The sequence below is a fragment of the Pseudochaenichthys georgianus genome, chromosome 12 (genome assembly GCF_902827115.2).
Source record: "Pseudochaenichthys georgianus chromosome 12, fPseGeo1.2, whole genome shotgun sequence".
NCBI classification, from domain to species: Eukaryota; Metazoa; Chordata; class Actinopteri; order Perciformes; family Channichthyidae; genus Pseudochaenichthys; species Pseudochaenichthys georgianus.
Window position 1 is genome coordinate 6,445,301 of NC_047514.1, and position 22,031 is coordinate 6,467,331.

The window sequence follows — 22,031 nt, forward strand, 5'->3', positions numbered from 1 at the left end:
TTCCTGTTAGTGAAGAATAGTATTGTGCTTTCCGAGTTACTTGTTGAGTCGGATAATCAGATTTACCAAAAGCTATAGGTTTGCCAATGTTACTTGGAAGAGAAAATGAAGGTGAACGCTAATACATTGATGATCTCAGCAATTACTCAGGTCAGTACAATGTTATCTTCACCGCTTAAAATGATCTAGTTAATGATCCCTTTAGAATTTTCCTAAACAACCTCACTTAGATACGAGACTTCCTGTTTACCATCTGTTGTCCCGTTTTTTTGGTAAAACTCAAGTGTCGCCACAGTCTGCTCCTCCAGGTCCGCCAGCTGCTCAGACCAGCACACTGTCCTTACAAGATATTTCCATTAGCAGTCGGATTACCATCACCCCCCACACCCCCCCCCCTCAAATCTCTTTCTCCGTGCACCTCGAGAAGCGTCTCTCTGAGGAGAAAGCACGTGGGAGTTTGAAACACTTCTCCCCTCACATCCCAGCATGTACTCGCCTGCATTAGCACACTCGGCTGGGCCTGTTGCTGTGCAGCAGAGACATGTGATATTGGGAGGTCAGGGCTATGCAACTCTCACCCCCCATCTCACTCGTGCACACATCTTCCGCAGACCCATCGTCCTTGACCCGTGCCCCTCGATTCCTGGTTTGCCCTTTAAGGGGGTGCAAAGGGGCGGAGCCTGTGCAGAACGGGGTAGAAGGTGCTACGTTTCTGACCTTCCACTTCATGAGATCGGCTTCGGTGACATTCGGATCAAGCGCTCGGGTGCGCAGCCCCTCCCTCGACCCTCGTCGCTGAGCCAGCTATAATGCCAAGCGTGTCGAATCGCTTCAGCGTCAAAATAGTGACAGTCCTCTCCCCCTTTTGCTTCTCTCCTCTGCTAGCTCCTCACCCCTCCTCCGGGGGCAGGGGGGACGCACACAGTCTATGGCTGCCATTGCCCTTCAAATTCCCATCGACAAGTCCAGAGGCAACTGACCATATTGAGAAGAGGAACAGCCCGAACCGCCGCTGACAGCATCAAGGTCCCTGTCCACTCTTAAAGGACACCTGAGCTCACTCACCACCTACTTAACACACGGGCCAGTGAACAAACAAGAAGTGGACTGAGGTGCACAGAAAAGCTGCTTTAACCTTACACTTTAAAAAGGGAGATTCTCAAATAAAAGGAACATAAGCACTTTTAAGGCCAATGACCCAATGGCCAAAATGCTAAAGTAACATTCGAAGTTACTAAAGCCAAGAGAAATGGTGCTGCATTCTTGCGCTGTTGTTTTTCATAATAGCCAATGTGGCTTCGGATGTTGCGAGGAAATAACAACCGGGAAACGCACAAGAGAAAATAAAGACATGATAAATAAATCACAAAAATTGGCTTCTTCCTTTGGTCTGGCCTTGTCGAAATATCTGACCCCGCTGCTGTTAGCTGGTCCAGATGTTGAACGCAAACATTTTGGATTATCCTTCATTCTAGTGAGGGGAAGTAAAACAAAGAAGAGTAACTAATGTTATATCCCAACATCATGTCTTCCGTAGTTCTATGTGTCCATCTATTACAACATTGCAGGTAAATAATATTTAGTGTTGGTTCATATATCATGATTATCCCTGCCTGAAGGGTGTATTTTTCTAAACATGAAGAACACATTTGCCAGTGTTTGTTTGCACAGCGTGCCTTTAGTCAGTCTTTTGCAAATGACAAACATATACAATTGTTTCATATCCCAATCCTCCATTGTTTCTCTGTGGTAAGAGGAGTCTGGTGACAAGTCAGCCTCAGTGATATGAATATGGAAATCAGAACCAGGCTCAAGAACACAGCAAACTAAGATATCTGGGTTAAGATGTACATATTCATTTTAAATTATGCACTTCCTTAATTTGCCCATATATTTCAGTGGCATATCCAACGTGCTTTACTGTCATTAACATACTGTTCCGTGTTAGGCAACATGGGGCCTGAAGAATGAGAACTTGCTTATTCATGTTTAATTGATGCTAATAAAATATGCAGGGATTCTTTTTCCATTTTTTTATTCCGTTACAGACGCAATGCCTCACACACTGTACTATAAAACTTACTCATGGGGTCAGAATCAACTCTGGGGAGAGCAGAGATACATTTTTACCTCATCTGCGTGAAACTGCCTCTGAGAGAATACATTGCCGAAATGCTAAAATTAACCGGGGATGCGAGATAAAATGATTTTGAAATAATACAAAGAGCCTTCTCTTATTTAAAAGGAACAATGGATACATTTGTATTCCGTTCACAAGTGTATTAACCATCAAATGATGCTGTACCTATGATAATTTAAATTTAAATGTTGATTTTGTTACCATGATTATAATTTAGACCTATACTGATAGACTTTGAGAATTTGAACTATCCAACCCTAACCCTCAACCGCACTGTGGGGATGACAATGAGGATGATAGAAGATATACGACCACTTCCTGTCAGTGCCCGGTGTCCCTGGCCGCCTGCTCTCACCTCGCCCCTCTGCTGAGTTAGAGCCGTAGCAATGAGATAGCATTTCACTCTGATGGCGCGGCTGGAGGATTATAGGCTCAGAGTTTATCAAAGGATTAATCGCTCTGATTTCTAGTGACCCGCCGTAGATGGCTGCCGTCACTCTGTGCCAGCAGGGAGAACTCCATCTCTACAGAAGCGCTGGCAGCTGGCCACCGTGGGCTGGGGCACTTGGGGGAATCCCATTGGCAGTTATGATGGATAGGTGTTGTGGGTATTCAGGAAATCCCCATCAGAAGAAAAGGAGAAGTGGTTCTCAGCGCTGCAAAATCATTTCTGCCAATCTTCTCAAAGGCAATCTAATATCAATATTGTCATAACATTGGATCAATTGACTGCATTTAGGAATCAAGAGAGAGTCTAAAGTTGTCTAGCTGTTTGGGAGTTTTGGCATCTTTCTGTACAATGTTTTTTTTTTCTTGACTACCCAGGAGGTTGTTTTCAGCAGAAAAGCTCTTCAAAGCCCACTGCATGAATCCCAGCACCCAAAGGCAGAGTCAACGTTAGTGACTACTGGTACATAGTGGAGAATAAAGCAGCTCTTAAAGAGACAGATATTTCCCTCAGGACATGGTCGAGACAACATCAAGAGCTGAAAGTGTTGGTTTGTCAGAATCTCCATGATGATCTGGTTCTTTTCCATGTGTTATCAACATGTTTCCAAAACAACTTGAACATGTAATACTTTTCAAATGAGATTAATGGTGACTTTTTGTACTTCTATTATACTTGGGGTTTTGTAATAGTACACTGGTTTAGCAATAAATCAACTAGAAAAGTGTAACATATTGCTAAAAATGTTTACATTCAATTCAACAAAAATCTTATTGTTTGATATTAAAAACAAAAGACAACAGTTTTTGAATATGCTGCTAGAACATCTTTTTAATTAGATGACACATTTCTTAAAAATAAGCCCTTCTTTGTTGTGCATTTACATCTCCCAATCTCACTTACATTTCTGAATCCCATCCCCCCTTTAAAACTAATGTTAAAGCATTGGTCAATTCAGAAAGGACTTCAAAATAACTTAAAGAGCAGTGTGAGTGGCTTTTGTATATGTTGGGAACCACAGCCAATACATCTAAACTTTTCTGATAAGAGAATTATAACTTAAGACAGCCAATTAACTTAACAGTTTTGTCAGTTCTTATCCAAGTTATGACAAACTCCAGTCCCCTGGCTTCCAGTAAACCCCTACCATGAAAAATAAATTCAGAGATTAGCTACTTAAAATGAGTCTGGAAAGTTGGAGTTTGTGTATGAAAAATAACATGTCCTGTTTGTATTAAACGAATGGGGGCCAGGTCCCATCATCTTCAGTTTGGCGTGCTCAGGCCCAGGAACAGGAAGCAGCCAGCGAGAGCGCTGACTCCGGCCAGCCAATTAGAGCGCGGGGAGCACTGAACACGGCGAGGCTAACGAGCTCCCTCTCCGTGACCCTCCTCACCTCTGCAGGACCCCACGATGGGAAATATGAGGAGCCGGGAGCCACTTTAACCCCCCCGCAACCTCTCTCTTTAGCCTCCTTTGCCTGCCCACCCCAACCTCTAGTCGCAAACCCTGCTGTGTGACCACAAGGTCTTCAAACACATGCTGCCTCTCTTCAGAGGTCCGCCACATGGCTTTTTTACTGCCTCGCCGATGCTAAAAAGTGCCACACAGAAAAACAATGTACACACACATTCCTTGCACGGAGTTGGAGCTGTGTCACTTGTGTGCATTTCCCTCTCGTTTGCCCGGTTTTAGGTGAAGGGGGCTACGCAGCCTCTTTCCAAGAGCCCTGAATAGTAAATGGGTTCCAAATTAATTGGCAGGATTTGCAAGGCAGTGAGATAATTCGGAGGCACTGTAATGAAGTGGGACTGCCGTGACCGCTAATGTGGCTTGGCTTTGGGCATTATTACTATTTATTTGAGCAAAAACAACACCAGTAAAGAGTGGTGAATAAAAAGCTAACTGATGGATTAAACTCAGAAACTACAGCGAGACGGTCGATGCGTTTCCAACACACTGCAACTTAATGAAATAAAGAAAGAAGGGGGAGCCAGTAATAATCATCAACGTCCAAATTATACCCCCACCCCCTTTCTCTCTGCAGGCAGAATTGGTCCCGTCATTTGGACCCTCCAAACACAGACCATATGTGGGTTCAGCCCTGGCAATCAGACTGCATTGTGGAGCAGGCGGCTGAGTTCATCAGGAAAAAATTAGCCTGCCGCTCTGCAGGCCTCGCTCCCATTGGCCAGTCACGCGGCCCGCTTCGTTTGAGGGCACCCCAGACATTCCTGCGGATAATCTTTTCCATTCCTCTGCTCAGCTCGGTGAGGACAGACCAAATCACAGCACAAGGCCTGCATTGTGAAAAGCAGTTTTCAAAAAAGCCCTGTTTTCAATGCCGTCTCTCTTTTATGCTTTCCCTCTCTCTCACCTCATACACCACAATTCCTAAAAAAAGTTTTTCCCATCATGACTCTCATATAAAAAAAAAAAACACAAAATGATTGCTTTTTTGAAAGAGGAAACGGCGAGGTCCCGGGCCCAGAGTTTCTCACAGTCCAGTAAGAGTTTGTTTTTGAAAGCCCAAACAATGTGAAAACCGCCGAAACCGGAGCCCGGCCACATCAGTGTGTGGCGTGGATTTCAGCAGATCGCTGCTGAATACAGCACCCCGGGCGAGGCTTCCCAGAAACCTCCTGCTTGGTCACCGCTACACGCCTCGCCGCCCCCTACAGAAGCTTGTCATTGTGGCTGTCGTTGGGCAGCTGGAGCTCCGAGATTGGAGGACAATCACACAATCTGGGGACACTGGTGGATTTATAGCAACACGTTCCATAATTACAACCATGATTATTACAGGGTCTATAAACTTTAGACTCCAGGGCGGCTGTCCAACCTCTGCAGCTATTACTTAACAGTTACTTTATTTCAAGAAGTACACTCTGCTCTTGGCTGCCTGGGGAGAATTAAACACACCACTGAATTTGTTTAACATCCCCTGCTGTGAAACTTAGAAGGTATTTTTTTTCCTCAACACTTCTTTTCTCCTTCTTCGTTTACCCCTGGAACCGAGGTAGACAAAATAATCTAACATGACTCATATCCTAGTGTGCTTCAACTCTTAAAATAGCCACAACACAAAGAAGCAGAACCTTTAACACACTTGGGCAAGACTACACCAGATGCTCCTAATTGTTGAGGAAACACGTCCACCCTTTACTGCAGGCTGTGACAGTAAAAAATGCTGCAATCAATCAAGATAGCTCGGTAAAATACACAAAGATGGGGGTGAGGTTGGTGAAAAGACGGCGCGCTTCACTGATCGTGCTGAAACTTGTCTGTGAAAAAGTATGCCTGAGAAAGAGAGGGTAGTGGCTTCTTATCTTGCCTCCACTGAGATAGTAAAACAATTATATATTTTCCGAAGAGAAGCTACGATTTTGAATCGCCTATTTTCTTTTAAGGGATAAAAATACAAGTCTGAACTGTTTCCTTAAGGACAAACATGTTGTGGTTTCTCTAGATATGTCTGAACGTGCAGCAGGGACATAATCCCCATCTGTCCCAGTGATCTGTGTCCTGTTCTGAACTCTCCAGTTACAGAACGTTCCAAGAAACAACCAGAAACTGACTGGGTAACAGATATCCACTCACATCTCCTTTTAAAAAAAGACAACAGGTTAGCTCATTGAGGGATTTTAAGGGTGGCCGTGATGATTATGATTCTTGAGGGCAAAACTTCACCAAAAACTAAGAAAGACAAGGAACTAATGGAATTGATTAGTGTTATCATAAAGATTAATATATTACATAGCCAATTGGCAGATGTAATTGAATGATTTCACTTATATAAAAAGCTAAAGTTAATTCAGATTGTACTGTAGAGATTGTTTGCTTGAATTTCTCTTGATTGCAGTCTTTAAGAAGTAAAGCACATCATTTCAGAAAGTATTTTCATGCCTCCTGAACATTTGAAGTGTCTTCTCTAATGTGTCCTGCTTTGGAAAACAGAGTTTCATTGCAAATGGAGAACTGATGCAAACGAAAACATTCAATAATGTTTACGTGTACCTTTTTAAATCCAATTAACCACTTCAATGAGGAAATGCCATGGATGCAGCTAAGAGCACTTCAAGTAGGGTAAAATGGATGAAAGGGGGGTGATTCATGTGTAGCACTGAGTAAAAATGGAAAAGAATAAACGGAGCCAATTCAAACAAGATGCAGAGGAAAAGCAATATGTGCCTGTTAGTAGATGTGTGTGGTCTCCATCAATAAATGGTGAAAGGGCATTCTATTTTTATACATAAAGTAGATACTTTCAGAACTAAAACAACAGAATAAACCTCAACGTACTTTCCATGTATGGGGAGATTCTAGTTCAAGGATAGAAATTGAAAAACGTTAAAATCAAACAGCTGTTCTTGTATAAATATTTGTATGTTTATATGATTTTATCTTGCGAGTCATGCTCTCCTCACATGACATGCGGCTCAGCTGGTCGCAGCACTGACACTGCAGGAGGGGGGGCGGGGAGTGGAGTGAAGGGGGGAGGGGAGCCTTTGGGGATGGAGTGATAAATGTATCAGCATTAACCACATGTTCTGCACAGCTCTGTCGCCTATTAATTAGCCGCATACCAGACAGTTTCAGAATATACGCTGGTGTGAGACCCTGCTTGCCTGTTAGGGAGGTGGAAGTGAGGGAGGGGGCTGATCCGAGAGCAACACTGTTAACTTGTCCATCACTGGGGTTCAGCATGCAAAGACACCATTAAGCATAAAAAAACCAGACTGCCTCCAAAAAGGCCCCCAGCCACACCTCGGACCGGAGGCTACAGTAAGTGTGTGTATGTGTGTGTGTAAGAAAGCAGTACTTTCCAAAGTATGACATCACTAAATATAATTCATATTAAGTCGTGAGATGCCCCTTTAAAAATTGCATTTTGTAGGACAAGTGCATTTTCCAAAGATTGCACCGCAGAACAAAAATAATACTCAAGTAGCAAGAAGTATGTTTCCTACAGTCGGTGTTACCTGAGGATATGCGACGCTGATGGAGGTGGCACATGCCGGTGAAACAGGAACATGCCTCGCCCGAGCGACCCCGCTGCATGGGAGGAGCCAACGAGCACTGGGGCTTCAGGAACCCTGCAATGAAAGACATAAAGAAACATATGAAACACAAAAAACGATGACGTAAAGAAACAGACTACTGTTTGATGATGAACAGGACTTCTGTGATATAAGGAAGTGTACAGGCAGCCTTCCAAATACCAGTCCACACTACAAGTTTTCTTGGGGTCTTGAACCAATGACCATTCGTAGACCATCCGGTTCCCATCCAAGTCCTCTACGGGCTGAGCTATAATCGCCCTTGTAGTACTAATGGTGGGACGAGTGAGTTAAACAATTAATTCCCACTATCATTGAGCAACTATCAGACCAAGCCCACCTCTCACATTCACAGTTCTGTAGCCAGCTGGCCCTCACTCTAACCTCAATGCTCATGCCCAGGGCAATGGCTCCAGAGAGTGACAGAATCTGCAGGATACTGGGTAAGTTCTGGCCTGGAGGAAGGCAAAGATCGGCCCGGGCAGGGAAGTGAGGTCAGCAACTCTTTGCGGGCAAAATGCCAAATTTGCCCGAGGGGCTGGACGAGGCAGTCTTACTGTCTGTCTCTGGGTCGCGGGGGTCATTTTCAATAGGGAAGTCATTATCCGGCACAATGAAGCAACTGAGTGGGCTGTACCCCCTGCAGACAGGGATTTGTCGGCCTCCGACATCTAGCAAAGAGAAACAGCAACAGATAAAGCTACAGTAGAATATTTTGCATATATTTCTTGGATTTAACACTGTAGGAGCATGTGAAAGTAAATAGACCAGAAAGTTGGAACCAAATGCACCCTTAGCAAACACAAATTTGCAAATACTGCCATACTCTGACCCTGTAGCACCCTCTATATACTATAGACTTAAAGTGCTATATGGGTGGCATTTCATTTCATGATTGACAGTGCCAAAGCAGAAATGTCTGTATGAAGATCACTGTTCTCAGCCAGAGGAGGATTTGCTGCGTCTTTATCGACTGGGTAGCTCATGCGGATCTCATTGGCATGTCTCTGCAAATCCAAACTTTATTCATTCCTCATGAGGACCTTTAGATTTCCAGCAAACATCAAGAGCAGCAGGCGGCAGACCCCCCCGTCAATGTGTTCTGAGCCCAATAAAGCGCCTTTATTTCCACCATGAAAAACATGTCACTCCGGATGAGCTCAGAGAATGACATTTAAAACAGGCAAAGGGATATTGAATTAGTTCCCCATGATAAGCTGTCTGGGATATGTTCTGCTCATAAGGGTGTGCAAGCCCGAGTGTGTGCACGTACAGTTATGTGGATGTGTTCACGTCCGATGCATTTTTCAGAGCTTTGATTAGCATTACGGATGGAGCGAGCAAGTCTGGACCAGCAAGAGCAAACGCAGGCAGACTGAGATCACCCTGAGCATCGTGAATTAAATAAAACCCACGAAGAAGGCATTATGAAGGTTTCATTACACTTGAAGTACACATGTTTCTCCACATATGCTTTATCTTGCTGTTTACAGAGCACAATAATGCTGTTGTTAGTATATCAGAAACAATAGCAGGGACTGTTGAACACATTAGGGGAATTATTAAGCATAAAGGCATGTTGGAAGGGCATGACAATTATGTTTGATTTGATTAAGATCTACTGATGTGATATAAATATGTGTTTGATTTAGATCTGAAAAAGCTGTAACTTTGTTGTCAATCATTAGGGATTAGTTCACCCCAAAGCACAATGACGCATGTTTTTCCTCTTAGCTTGCTTACAATGTATACACATGCATTTCCAAACATTTGGACTACCTATGTTGCAAATGTATTATCTTTTCAATTTACACACGGCATCTATTGCACGTCTGTCCGTCCTGGGAGAGGGATCCCTCCTCTGTTGCTCTCCCTGAGGTTTCTCACATTTTCCCCTTTAAACTGTGGGTTTTCTCCGGAAGTTTTTCCTTGTACGATGTGAGGGTCTAAGTTCAGAGGGGGTCGTATTGTCATACTGATATTCTGTACACACTGTGAAGACCACTGAGACAAATGTAACATTTGTGATATTGGGCTCTATAAATAAACATTGATTGATTGATTGATTGATTGATTGATTGATTGATTGATTGATTGATTGAATCAATTCAGATTATTTCAGTATGTTTCTGCAGAGATTTGAAGATAACTGCCAATCCTCAACCCCATACAAGAACTTTATAGCCATGGCAACGATTGTGGTGATACATTGGTTTCATTTTATGTCATCATGCATACAAATAATAAATAATCCAGAATGTAGTGCACACATTTCAAAAGTACAAAGATGACATACTTGATCTTTGTGTGTATCAATCACAGATAAACCATGTGTTATTGTAAACTACAAAGGAAAGACTCCTTAAATATGCAAATGTTCCTACTTCCAAAAAGAATAGCTATAAAAATAAATACATTAAAAACGGTTTTCTATCTTAAAGGCCTGATAATTCCTACTTAAAAGGCCTCAAGAATGTCGCTGCTTGAGTATCTCATTGCACGTTCTCCAGTACTAATGGATAAGGTTCATGCACTTTGGTTTTCTACTTGGAAAAATCGTGTATAATGGTTATAAATAGTCCTGTTCCATCTATAACTATCCGTCACAATTCCCTCATCTTTCCCAAATAAATCAATCCTCCTGGAAAATGGCACATTCCTGGTTGTACAATAGGGGTTAAAGGGCAAACAATGACACATGTTGTATAGCTCCGAGCTATGTCACTGAACATTAAGGCATTAACATATGAGCCCAGGCTCCCAGTCAAAATGGACTTTACCAAAATCAGGAATAACCTAAGCAGACAGCAGCTCCACTCCCCCCAAAAAGAACCCAACACTGCAAGCCATCCACTCGAGTAATGTTCCCACGGGACAGAGCAATGTTAAAAGAACAGTGTTCAAACACTTTGGTATTTCACCTTAATAGGGAACTTTATCCTTTGCTATTTTCAATGTAAATATCTATAAATGAGATAAAAAAATAATCTAATTCTGAAAACGACCGTTGAGTTTGACAAATATTTGAAAAACTCAAAACTTCAGAAGCATGCACGTCTTTTTTCTGTTGGTATCATGAATCATTTTTATGGAAGTTGTTCTGGCCTTGAAGTGAATGATGAAAGCTCAAACGTGTATGTGCAGGTTTAGGATCCGCTGTCATGAGTGGTAAGGTTGGTACATGTCTTGCCATTAAATCTTCCCCATCACACTGCATGTCTTGGGCCGTATACTTTAGCAGGACTGTGATTACAGAACTGTCTGATCTCTCTCTTCACTTCTAAGCAACACTGAGCTCATTGGCTTTAATGACTGTATGATCTAATCTTTGGGGGGACAAGCTCATACCAATCAGCATTTTCCTTACCGGCGATCATGGGGGATCGGAGCAATGTAAACACGCTGGGGGTTTCCTCATTAAAGATAGGCCGCTAATGAAATCGCATCCATCATTTACAACCTTGTGCTAATGAAGGAAAGCCTTTGAGATGTCCCGCTAATGAAAGAAGTATTTGTGTTCCTGTTGATATACGGCTCAGAAAAGAAAAGGCTTAATGACAAGGTTCTAATGAAACAAAGGTGTGTACATTTGCAATTATAACAAATCTGCCAGATAACATCAACGACTGAAGTATTTGTATTAACGGATGATTCTCATTTACCACGGATACATCAGTGAGAGACTAGTGCTTGCAGACTTTACAAGATCCCCACAAAGTCAAGTCTTTTGAATGAAATACATTCAAGCGTTTACGAGAGTTTAAGGAATTGCAGCCTAGCCTCTTTTTTAAGTGTAATGATTGTTCGTGTGCGTTGCCAGGGTGATCAAGCCCAAGGTCAAAGTTCATTGGGCCCTTAATGCATCTCCCAGGTGCAATAAAGAAAAGCCTTTCCCACATGGGACTCCAGGGGCCGAGGTCTTGGTCGAACGCGCAGAGGGACGGACCAGAAAAGGAGCGATCAATCGCCACGGTCACGTTGTGAATGCCATTCACCTTCAGCGGTATACTACAGCATGCCCTGACATAAGGAGAGGAAAACATGTTAAAGAGAATTCTGCACAGCTCCTAGTTCTCCGGCATGTCCTCTACAACGGCCTTGAAGAGAGCGTCTTTCAACCGTTTGCCGACATGTGGAGTTATTTCATACAAGAGTAGACTTGACAATAAATGGACCTTTCCATTTGCTGTATCCAGATATCTTTATGTTATATCATCTTACAAAACATTAAAGTGCTTCAATTCATTTTTTAGGTTAAATGATTAATTGCAAAAAACATCAAGAGATGAGTTAATAATGAAAAGTAGTTGCAGCCCCAATCACTACCGTGTCAATGCTCTCTGTGTTTGCGTTTCATGTTGTTTTCCTATAAATGAAAGGCATTAAGTAATAGACTTAATGATCCTCTGATGTTTGCTTTGCTCTAAAGAGAGCTAATCCTATGCCGCAGCGTCTCATTACACCAACAATTACTGCTCTGACAGAGGCTATGTGCTGAAGCAACTCGCCCTGTTCGGCACTTCAGTGCGCTTTCAGTGAGTTATCAGTGAAGAGATAAAAGACTCTTCAGAACCCGTCAGCTGATAATCAAACACCGCTGCACCCTTCTCTGATCCCGATCATCGGCATGGAAAGCATTCAACCTGCTTCCGAGCATATCTGCTCCATCAGCAAACTGTCTTCCCTCCCCCTAGATAATATCCATTTTGAAAGGGGGGAAAAAAGGGAAAGAGAGACACATTTAAACATGCCTCTAAGCTCTTATGTATCTCAACCAGAAAAAAGCCTGAGAAGATCTATCATGACAACAAAGCAAACCTCATAAAGATTACCGGAGGCAATACCTAGATGCCGATCGTTCTATTATACTTGCTACATATACACAATTGTGTTGTTTACATATTTATTTTGACGATCTAGATTGATTACACGGCGCCTTCTTGCAGTTTTTGAAAAACTGCCTTTGGGTTGAAATTCCTCCCTTAGTTGGACCCTATTACTTAAGGGTCTCTGCGCAGGAAGCAGGTGAACTGAATCAGAGGACATATGGTGACCCATAAGATAAACAAGGGCATACGTTTTCAAAGGACTTACAAGCCAGTATGTTGAATATTTGATATGGTATATTGTGTCAAACTAAACAGGATTCCCCTCATGTGAAGCTGCATGTTGCTTGTACATAAAGAAACTGAAGGCAAAACCCCTTTCCCTTGCTACAGATTCTTTAGAGACATTATTTACATGGCCTTGGATGAATTAGGGCCACCCAGGGGCTTCTTTAAGCCCTAATGGAAGATTAGACAAAATCTGCAGAAACAGATACCCATGAAGACCTTGGCTCCAAGACATTATTTTCAGATTCAGCCAAAACAAAACCAGACCACTCGCGGCAAAACTTCCTTTCAGAAAATGACAAGAAGGTTGACGCTATGAATAGTGCTCGCTTAACTGGAAAACAAAAAGTGACTGAAATTTGCGACTTGCATTTGTTTCTCACAAAACCACTGCTGTTTGAGGTCTGGGCTAGCAATAAAAAAAGTTAACTGGACAGCTTTATTGAATGACTTATTAACCGAGGCACTTTTGAAATGAACAAGAGCACCTTTCTGCAACGGCTCTTTCAGGAAAAACATGCCTTCTGACTTTGTCTGAGATTGAGTCTGCACTTTCACACAGTCTTAGAATAATGAAAGTGGCAGTTGCCCTGGTGTAGCATTTGGAGCTGCAAGGCATCTGTAGAAAAGGTAAAACAGACAAAGCTGACCTTTGTAAAAAAAAGCTGTGACTTTAGGGCTGTTGAGCAGCACATGTCAGTCTAGAAACCATGGGTAGTTCCAGATACTTTTTACCAAAATCGTTTTATTTATTTATATTTTAACCAGGTATTATTAATGTTGAGCAAAATACAGGTGTCAGAAAAAGAGACAACAATGCGGTACAAAACTGAATTAATTTACAAATAAATTAGTTCCAAATACCTCAACACTATTTGGTGCAAATTTGACACAGCTTTGCATAGCTGAACATCTTTGAATTATGTACCTTTTAGTTTGAAAAAATCATTAAAAAGTCTTCCCCAGCTCGTGTTGACACCGGGGTTATGACTACTCTCGCGGAGACAGACATCATTCTGACACTTTGTAAATGAGAACACACGTCTGGAGACAACTAGTTGAAAGCGTGGTTGTGGTTGTGGTACAATCCGCTGCTGACAGAGCTCCGCCCACAGGCTTCCTTCAAATACGGTTGCAATTTTTGGTGTAAACCAACCCCACCGCCTCCACGAGTCACTGGATTGGTTGTGTGTAAATGTTTCAAATCTCGGTTTGATTTCTTTCCCACACACTCTTAAATGCCAAAAACCAAACTTGATTGCTTCCAGATAGTACACCTGCAAACATGAAGGCTAAACAGTAAAGTAGTTATTTAAAAAAAGTATTCAATACTAAATGACAGATGGATGTATTTTGGCTGTGGCACAGGTTCCCACAGAGATGTACTGTGTTTTCTCAGAGCATTGGATAAAACGTTACAGCGCCAGGGTTAAGCTTAGATGACACTGAAGCAGCGGTTCCTGATAATTTATAGCAGCTATTTGTCTCACTTGCTGTGACATGATGAAGCCAAAGGCAGGCCGCTGGTGAGCAGTCACAGACAGGAGAAGAGTGTGGTAAATGAGGTTAGAGGGGAAGAAAAGAAAGGGTCGGTTCAAAGAGCGCTCTAGCACGTCAGCAATCTTCTCCGGGCAAATAGGGGAACAAGGGCCTCACTGCAGGCTGGCAGCCAGAGCAGCTCCTTGGGCAAACGACGCTAATCCAATTTGTATGATTGGACTCAGAAAGAGCTGCGAGGGTAAAAAGAGGCTCCTTTCACACGGGGACGGACACAAGGAAGCATTTAAAAGATCTACTATCCCTTAGCAGATCTTTTACAGTAGCCGTTCACATGATGGACTTTCTGCCCACGCCAACAGCCTTTGGCAGAGCGCACACTGGCCCTTTCTCAGCTGTGAAATATCACCCTGAGAAAAAAAGACAGTGATACAACTTTGTTTTATGTGGTTCTCGACTCGTCATGGATCATAGCGGGAAATTGATGCAATATTTTGTAGGATTCAACATTTTATTGCACTGCTTTATATAGCGTCCTTACTGCTATTTTTAGCCTTGATTAATGGTAATAAGATACGGTTCTGGCCTCAGATTGTGGCCTCGCTTTTCCTTCATTGCAGCTGACATTTTGGAGTGATCAAAGAGAATTACCTCCAGCAACTGATGTTAACGCAACAGTATGGGGATGAATATTGTGAGAGGGGGAAATCTAGCAGTGCAGAGGTGCTTTGAGTGCAGCAAGTGAGGTGTGGTTCAATCTAGCAACCTGTAACCTACTCACTGCCCTGAGTTCTGCTGGAAGGTCCCAGAGCACGCTTCCTGTTAGCCGGCTAAATTGGCTCCACACGCCCACGCTCCCTGCTCTACAGGAGCACAGTCTCGCATTAAGCACCTCCTGCCGCCTCAGCCTAGAACATCTTGAATCCACGTACTGAGGATGTAAATATGTACAAACACCCAAGGACAAAACAGGACATAGGACATGTGCTGCCACCCACCTCTTCTGTTCTTTTCTTCCTGAACAATGTGTCCTACTGTATGACTCTTAACCAGATTCACGGATCAAGGTTGACACAAGCCAAAGTCAAAGCATTCTCAATCTGCCTCTGCTGTGGATAGCCCTATTGTACCTGATCTCTTATCCGTGGCATAGGTACACACGCTTACAGTATACTACGACCCAATCCACTGAACTGAATAATGTTGTCTCTGTAAGTCTTGTGGTGATTTTCATCTTATGGAAGCAAGTGTTGTACCTATTCAAAATGTTACATACCAGTGGGGTAATACAAATTGGGGTAAACAAATCAAAAAACTACAGATTGTTTAATTTATAGTGATGTATAAAACAGAGAAGCAGCAAATCCTCTCATTTGAGACTTTGGAACAAGCCTGCTACAGAAACATACATATGAAATGGTACATCATTCAAAATCTGATTAAAAACATCTGGAGCTACAGCTGCAGTGCATGGGTGTGCACAGAAAACCAGAACGACAATAAAAAAACTTTATAATACAGTCTAATAAGAGTTACACAAGACAGTTTTACAAACAGAAAATTAGAGCCAAAGAGTCATTGGCTAAAATCCCCTTTTGAATTGGAGGCATTAAATATGAATGGGGGATTTGGACAACCAGTAATGTTGATTTCAGCCTGTTGACTGTAAAGCTCCATTGGGGACCACAGAAGGAAAATATATTGAGGTTATCCTGTCCAGAATTTAAAATGTGCGGTAAATTGGTTGTAAAGTTGAGCCAGGCTGGACTGCGAGGGACTTGGGCAGGAAAACGGGGATTACAGATTCAAGTCAAGTTCTGGGAGGGAGAGTGTTGGCCAAGATAATGAATTGAGACAACAGAGTTCTCATACAAAGTTTAACTTTAACATTTCGTTTCAGGTCCGATATGAATGACTGTTGTACCTTCAGAAGCAGTACATTTACTCTTAACAATAAGCATACTTGCAGCTGGCCTGTACCTTTCAAGCAAGCCATTTGGAAAGAAAATCCAGCATTGAGCCAGAATGAACATTTTTAAATATAACATTTGACAGGACTTAGAGAAATTAGACTCATAAACATTTTTGTTCATAAACATAAAAAAACGATAGAGACATTTACCACTTAAAATCTGAGCCAGTTAAAAAAAAAAAGATTCCCAAGGTCTTAAGACTTGACAATGTCCATCTTTGTGAATGTTACTTAAAAATAAAAAAGTAATACAACAAGGAGTCATAACTCAATGAGCATTTAAAGTACAAATGATAACTCTTAAATAGGCCTATCATGCAAAAAGATTCATGACCTAGATTATTTAGAATTTTATTATAGAGGTGTAAAATACCTCCTCTATGATAATGTAGCTGTCTAGCCTTGATCTGCTTATGCTACCGTATGTGATTGCTCATCTGCTCCACAGCTCGGTATCCTAGGTTTAGAGAAGTGTAAAATAACTGACATCTTCAGTGTAATTCTTTCCGAAACAGCAATAGCACACCGAACAAAGGGTTGCCTTGACATTGATAGCTTTCACACCAAGGCTACATCATGAATTGGTATTTGAAGAGAGATAATGGCCTGAAAGAACTTATGACCCACGTGTTGTTTTATCATAGAAACTGGCTTGTCTGGAAATAAAAAATGTATAATCACCCACATTGCAGCATACAGTGAGAGGCAGCTGAGGCTTGTAATGGGTTACAGTATTATTGCAAAGCCTGAGTGATCTTTTGTGCTCTTCAGGAATGGATACATGCCACACATTCCAAGAGGCCACCAAATCGTTACAGTTGAAACTTTGCCAAGCCGTTTGCAGCTGCTCTTACAGGGGCGTTGATTGATCTATTTACCTTTAGATGTTAACCTTTTTTTCTGTTCTAAGATTCAAAAAGCATTATATTTTCAATCGGGGCGGATGTGGCTAAAGGGATAAATGGGCGTCTACCAATCGGAGGGTCAGTGGGTTAGGGTTAGGGTTAGAGCAACATAGACATTTCTACGGTAAAGAAATGTATGCAAGTCACTCTGAATTAAAGGGACAGCTAAAATGATATGTAAATTTAGAAAGCAAAAACATGTACATCTTTCATTTCATACTGAATATGTCTGTCTCCTCTTATCTTTCTGCAGGTGGCCTAAGCTCCAAACACAAAGGTCTTACGCAGAATCACCTGCACACTGTCTTGACTGAAGATAAGTCTACGTCTAAAATACCACTAAATTGCCAGGAAGGGAATGTGATGTCTCCATCAAGACGCCAATATATTTTTAAGGCTTAGTATCCACTTCAATCTTTGCATGACACACTTAGAGAATGAAGCTCCATTCACATGCAGCATAATACAGTATGAACACTAATTAGCCCGGTTTTCATTTTCTATTGGTTATTCGCGTACAGCATTCCCACTCCTTAAGCAATGTAGAATAAAGAAGACACTATGATGTTGGTCTACGACTACGCTATAAAACACCACAGCAAAGTCCGAATTTGCTCTTGATTGGATCATCTTTTCAACATTGTTGTACTGTTCACTCATGCTAGTCACAAAAAGATTCAAGACCGTTGACCACAATGATTTGAGATAAGCATTCACACTGAAAAAAGTTGTATTGGCTCAGGAGTCAGGGCCACAGTAAAGACCTTCAAAAAAAGTGAAAATGAAAAAACCCGACAACGAAATCTCTATGTCTACCATCAAAATGCTGCTTAATACAACCAGACATAAAAGCTGCTTGCAAAAGTAAAATATGACCTGCTTGACATCAGCTGACTTTTCAGTTATGCAAAAGTGATTCAGCCTAACTTGTGTCTTGTGTTTGAAAATCTAGAAGAAGCCTAGGAGGATCTGATGACTCACCACTTCATTAATAAAACATATCTTGCTGTAACTAATAGACACTTCCTTTATATGACATATTTATTTTTTAAACTGGTTTGTATTCAGTTTATAATCAAGGACAGAGTTATTGGCTACAAGTAATTACAGATTTAAACCCAGCAGGAGGAAAAAAAGACAAATCCTTGGACCAGTCATAAAAAAGAAAAGGAAATACACATAGCAGACAGCATGGGGGAGAACGAAAGGGAACAGAAAAGAGAGGGAAATAACGGGGAGAAACAAGAGTGAAGGGGATGGAGGAAAAGAGAACGCTTGGAGACTGAGAGAAAGAGGAGAGAGAGATAGACAGAGGGAGGCAGACAAAACTAGGTCAAGTCACATGACTGGGATCGACTGCAGGTAGGATTAAATATCCTACAGCGTGTGGTCATTTACACAACAAATGTACTTTTCATTTTATAAATTATTTCCCCATTCCACGAGGGATTAGGCTCGGCGTCGAGAGTGTGACGCTACGCCGTGTTCTGGTTGGAAGCTAGGATTTTTAAGCGAGCACAAAAACGGGAGAGCATTAAAGATTCGAGCAAGCCGTTCCCTCTGAGACAGGAAACAAAGCCCAAGCCTGAGATAGCATGAAAATGATCAAAACAGGGAGGGAACACGCGTACAGAATGAGATGGCTCCTTTGTGACGGGCTAATGGCTGTATCATGCACTGTCCATTATAAGCAAGCAAATGAACAGAGAATGTTACAAAGTTAGAGATGTCACATGTTTTAACTTCTTGCAAAGTGACAGCAAAAGTGTGTTGTGATGTTTTGTTATTCGCATGAAAACACAGTATCCTATCAAAACTATTGTTATTTTGCAACCGTTCTTCTTCGGATTTAAGAAATGGCCCTCATAACCCCCCCTGAAGTCACATTAAATGAGGACTATGGGAAATAGACTGCAGCTCTTTACCAGTCTTTACAACCCCTCAAATCAGCATTGACCTATTCACACACATTCATACAGAGGCAGCTGTACACTCTGATTAACTAACTTTTCAACTTTGTTAAGTATCTTGACCAACATCGACATGTTGACTCCAGGTGCTTGGGTTTGAACCACCGATCTTCCCAATGAAGGACGACCATCTACCTCAGGATTCACAGCAGCACGAATATCAATCATTCAAACCCAGTAATCACACAGATTTACAGTGTTTGATATGCGACAAAGCCGAGTACTAGATTTAAATCTGTCTAATTAGAGAATCCCCCGTGAATCTGAGCCAGTGGATGTGATATAATGCGACTGAGAGTCCAGACCAACACGTGGCTCTTCTCTTGACCCCCCAGCTTTGAGGGTCACAGGGCCCAGCACAGCGCATTTAGATCACAGGGTTTAGAGTGCATATAAAGCAGGCAGCTGCTGAAATGATGACCAGATCTGCAGACATGAACAACAAGGGTGAAATTATGTACAGGCGACTAGGGCTAATCGATTATGGCAAAAATCATAATCTCGATTATTTGGGTCAATAATTGATATCACGATTATTAAAAACGATTATCCATTTACTTTGAAAACATCAATTTATTGGAGAATTTTTTTTTAACAGTATGTTTTTAACAGTTGATTACCCTGAACTTTAAGTATAATTCAACTGAAAAACCAATAAAAAAAAGAAATTAATAAAAAGAAAAAAATGAATAATAATAATAATAAAAAAATAATCGTTTTATTTCGATTACGTTGTTTTCGTAATTGTTGCAAGCCATAATCGCGATTAAAATATGAGTAATTGAGCAGCCCTACAGGCGACCTTGGCTATCCTTCGTTCTTCCTTCCGGCTTACAGGAATGGACTGACGGGAAGTTAATGATGCAGATATTTTTTCTGATGTCTACATGAAAACTGCAATTGTAACACATTTTGTAGGGAATTCTGTCAACGACGTTGCTCATTTTCCCAGAGTTTGGCTCTAGCTGTGTGTGCAGTCCCTGACCTTACCATTTATGACCGTCTTGTTGCCTCAAATGTAAACAATAATATCACATGGTATTTATGTGAGGCCTTTATGAGGGAATATATAAAATCCTTTGGTTAAACTTGAGAGATTTATTTGAAGTGTTACAGTGTAGACCAGGAGTGAGAGCAGAAGCCCTCGGGTGCATGGAAACCAAATAACTACGGCAATAAGAATCCGGTTTATTTTGATAGCGCAGCGAGGTCCAGGTCGAGAGGTGAGGCACCTTTTCAAGGGGTTAGTGGCATATTCTTTCTCCGAAAATGTCATCAATGACATCACTGCACGTCTACCTGCAGACGCCACGAGATGCGATGAGCCAGCCAAGCATGAGACTGTTCCAAAAATACTGAATCTGCCTCCCGGGGCAAAAGCTCTTATCTCAAATAACAATTACTGAACAAGAGAGACAGACCGTCATATTGGCTTGGAGCTGAGCAATGGTGCGTCTTCTCAAAAAACAAGGGGTCCAAAACAACGGAGTTAATTTGGATCAAGGTCCTTTCGCAGGGCCATACATAAATGACTGCATACACGCTAACCTAAAGCCACAGGGAAAATGTTTCCCAGTGCAGCGCGGTGTAGAGGTTGTGTCTGTTACACGGCCCTCAGGCTCTCAGATTCACATTTTAAAGGAAGCAAGAGCCACAGTGTCATAATCTGATTGTAAGTGCAAAGCCTGGAGACGAGGTACCTCTTTCTAAGAATGATAGTAATACTCATTTTGCATTTCAATAGATTTTTGATTGTGTAAAGCCATATTTGTGTAGGTATGTGTATCTTCAAGAGCTGAGACAATTGCAATTCAATCCATTTATTGACCATGTTTAATAGACAAATAACTTTTTAAGTCATTAAGTTAGAAATACATCCCAACATTTCCAGATTTAAGCTTCCAAAATGTTTATATTTTGTGAAGCCATAGCAAATTCTCTCCAAAACTGTTGTGTATTAGTTTAAATGTTTCTGGAATTCTTGTGAAAATGATAATTTTCAGGTTTTACAGTTTCCATGAAAGGAAAATATTTATATTTAAATGTTTTATTTGGATTTTGTTTTGATTCAACCACCATTGGCTCCATCATTTTTGCTGTAATGCATTGAAAATGTAAGAAGAATATGTCTAAAAACAACTAATGGTACACAAGAACATGTGGTATATATACGTCATGTTTCAAGTAATGTGTGAAGTCCACCGCAGACGGACCACTTTTGGACAAAATGTCTTTTCCATTAAAGGCAGCTCATTCTGGAATATATGGAATATGTCATTGCTGCTATATTGTATTGCCATGTGATAAATACTTGTATACTGTATGCTGCTCTTGCTCTCTTTGCATATCATGTATTTGTTTTTGCTATGTTTGTAAAATGTCATGTTCTTAAATGTTTTATGTGAGGAACTGCGGATGGAAATTAGCTCAAAGCTAAATCTGGCATATTTACGCTTGACACATTTTATTGTTTTAAGTGTTCATTGATGTGCATTGTCCCTGCTAAATAAACAATTACATTAATTTAATTTCCCTTGCAATCAGTATTTATATTACTTAACTTAACATGTTTTCTTTAATTCCAAATAAGACAGAAATACTGTTACATGCCAGCCCAGACTGACTCATTAGCACACATCCTCGGGTTACCACTGTTCTGTACTTCTATAAGCTGACGTCCCACACATACAGCAGACTGTATCATCAACATCAGCATTCCTAGAGAAGAGTCCAACTTGTCTGTTCAGCCATGCGGAAAGATGTAGGCCAACTGCATAGCAACATGGGGAAAAAAATCAGCTCGGTGTCCACATAGAAATTGATTTGATAAACCAACTGAAAAAGCATGTGTGCATTCTCACTCAGATATCACGTAATGAGGGAAATTAGACAGGAAATGTGTGAGTGTTTTGCATTTTATCTTTA

General features: G+C 41.4%; 1 protein-coding gene across 2 annotated transcripts in view; it reads right to left on the reverse strand.

Moving 5' to 3' along the window:
- Positions 1-22,031, reverse strand: part of rxraa (retinoid X receptor, alpha a) — a 107,792-nt gene that overhangs the window by 71,064 nt on the left and 14,697 nt on the right. For both annotated transcript variants that reach the window (XM_071204965.1, XM_071204964.1), the window contains exon 2: positions 7,571-7,684. In XM_071204965.1, the coding sequence (XP_071061066.1) occupies positions 7,571-7,684 (114 nt within the window). The remainder of the gene's footprint in view (positions 1-7,570; positions 7,685-22,031) is intronic.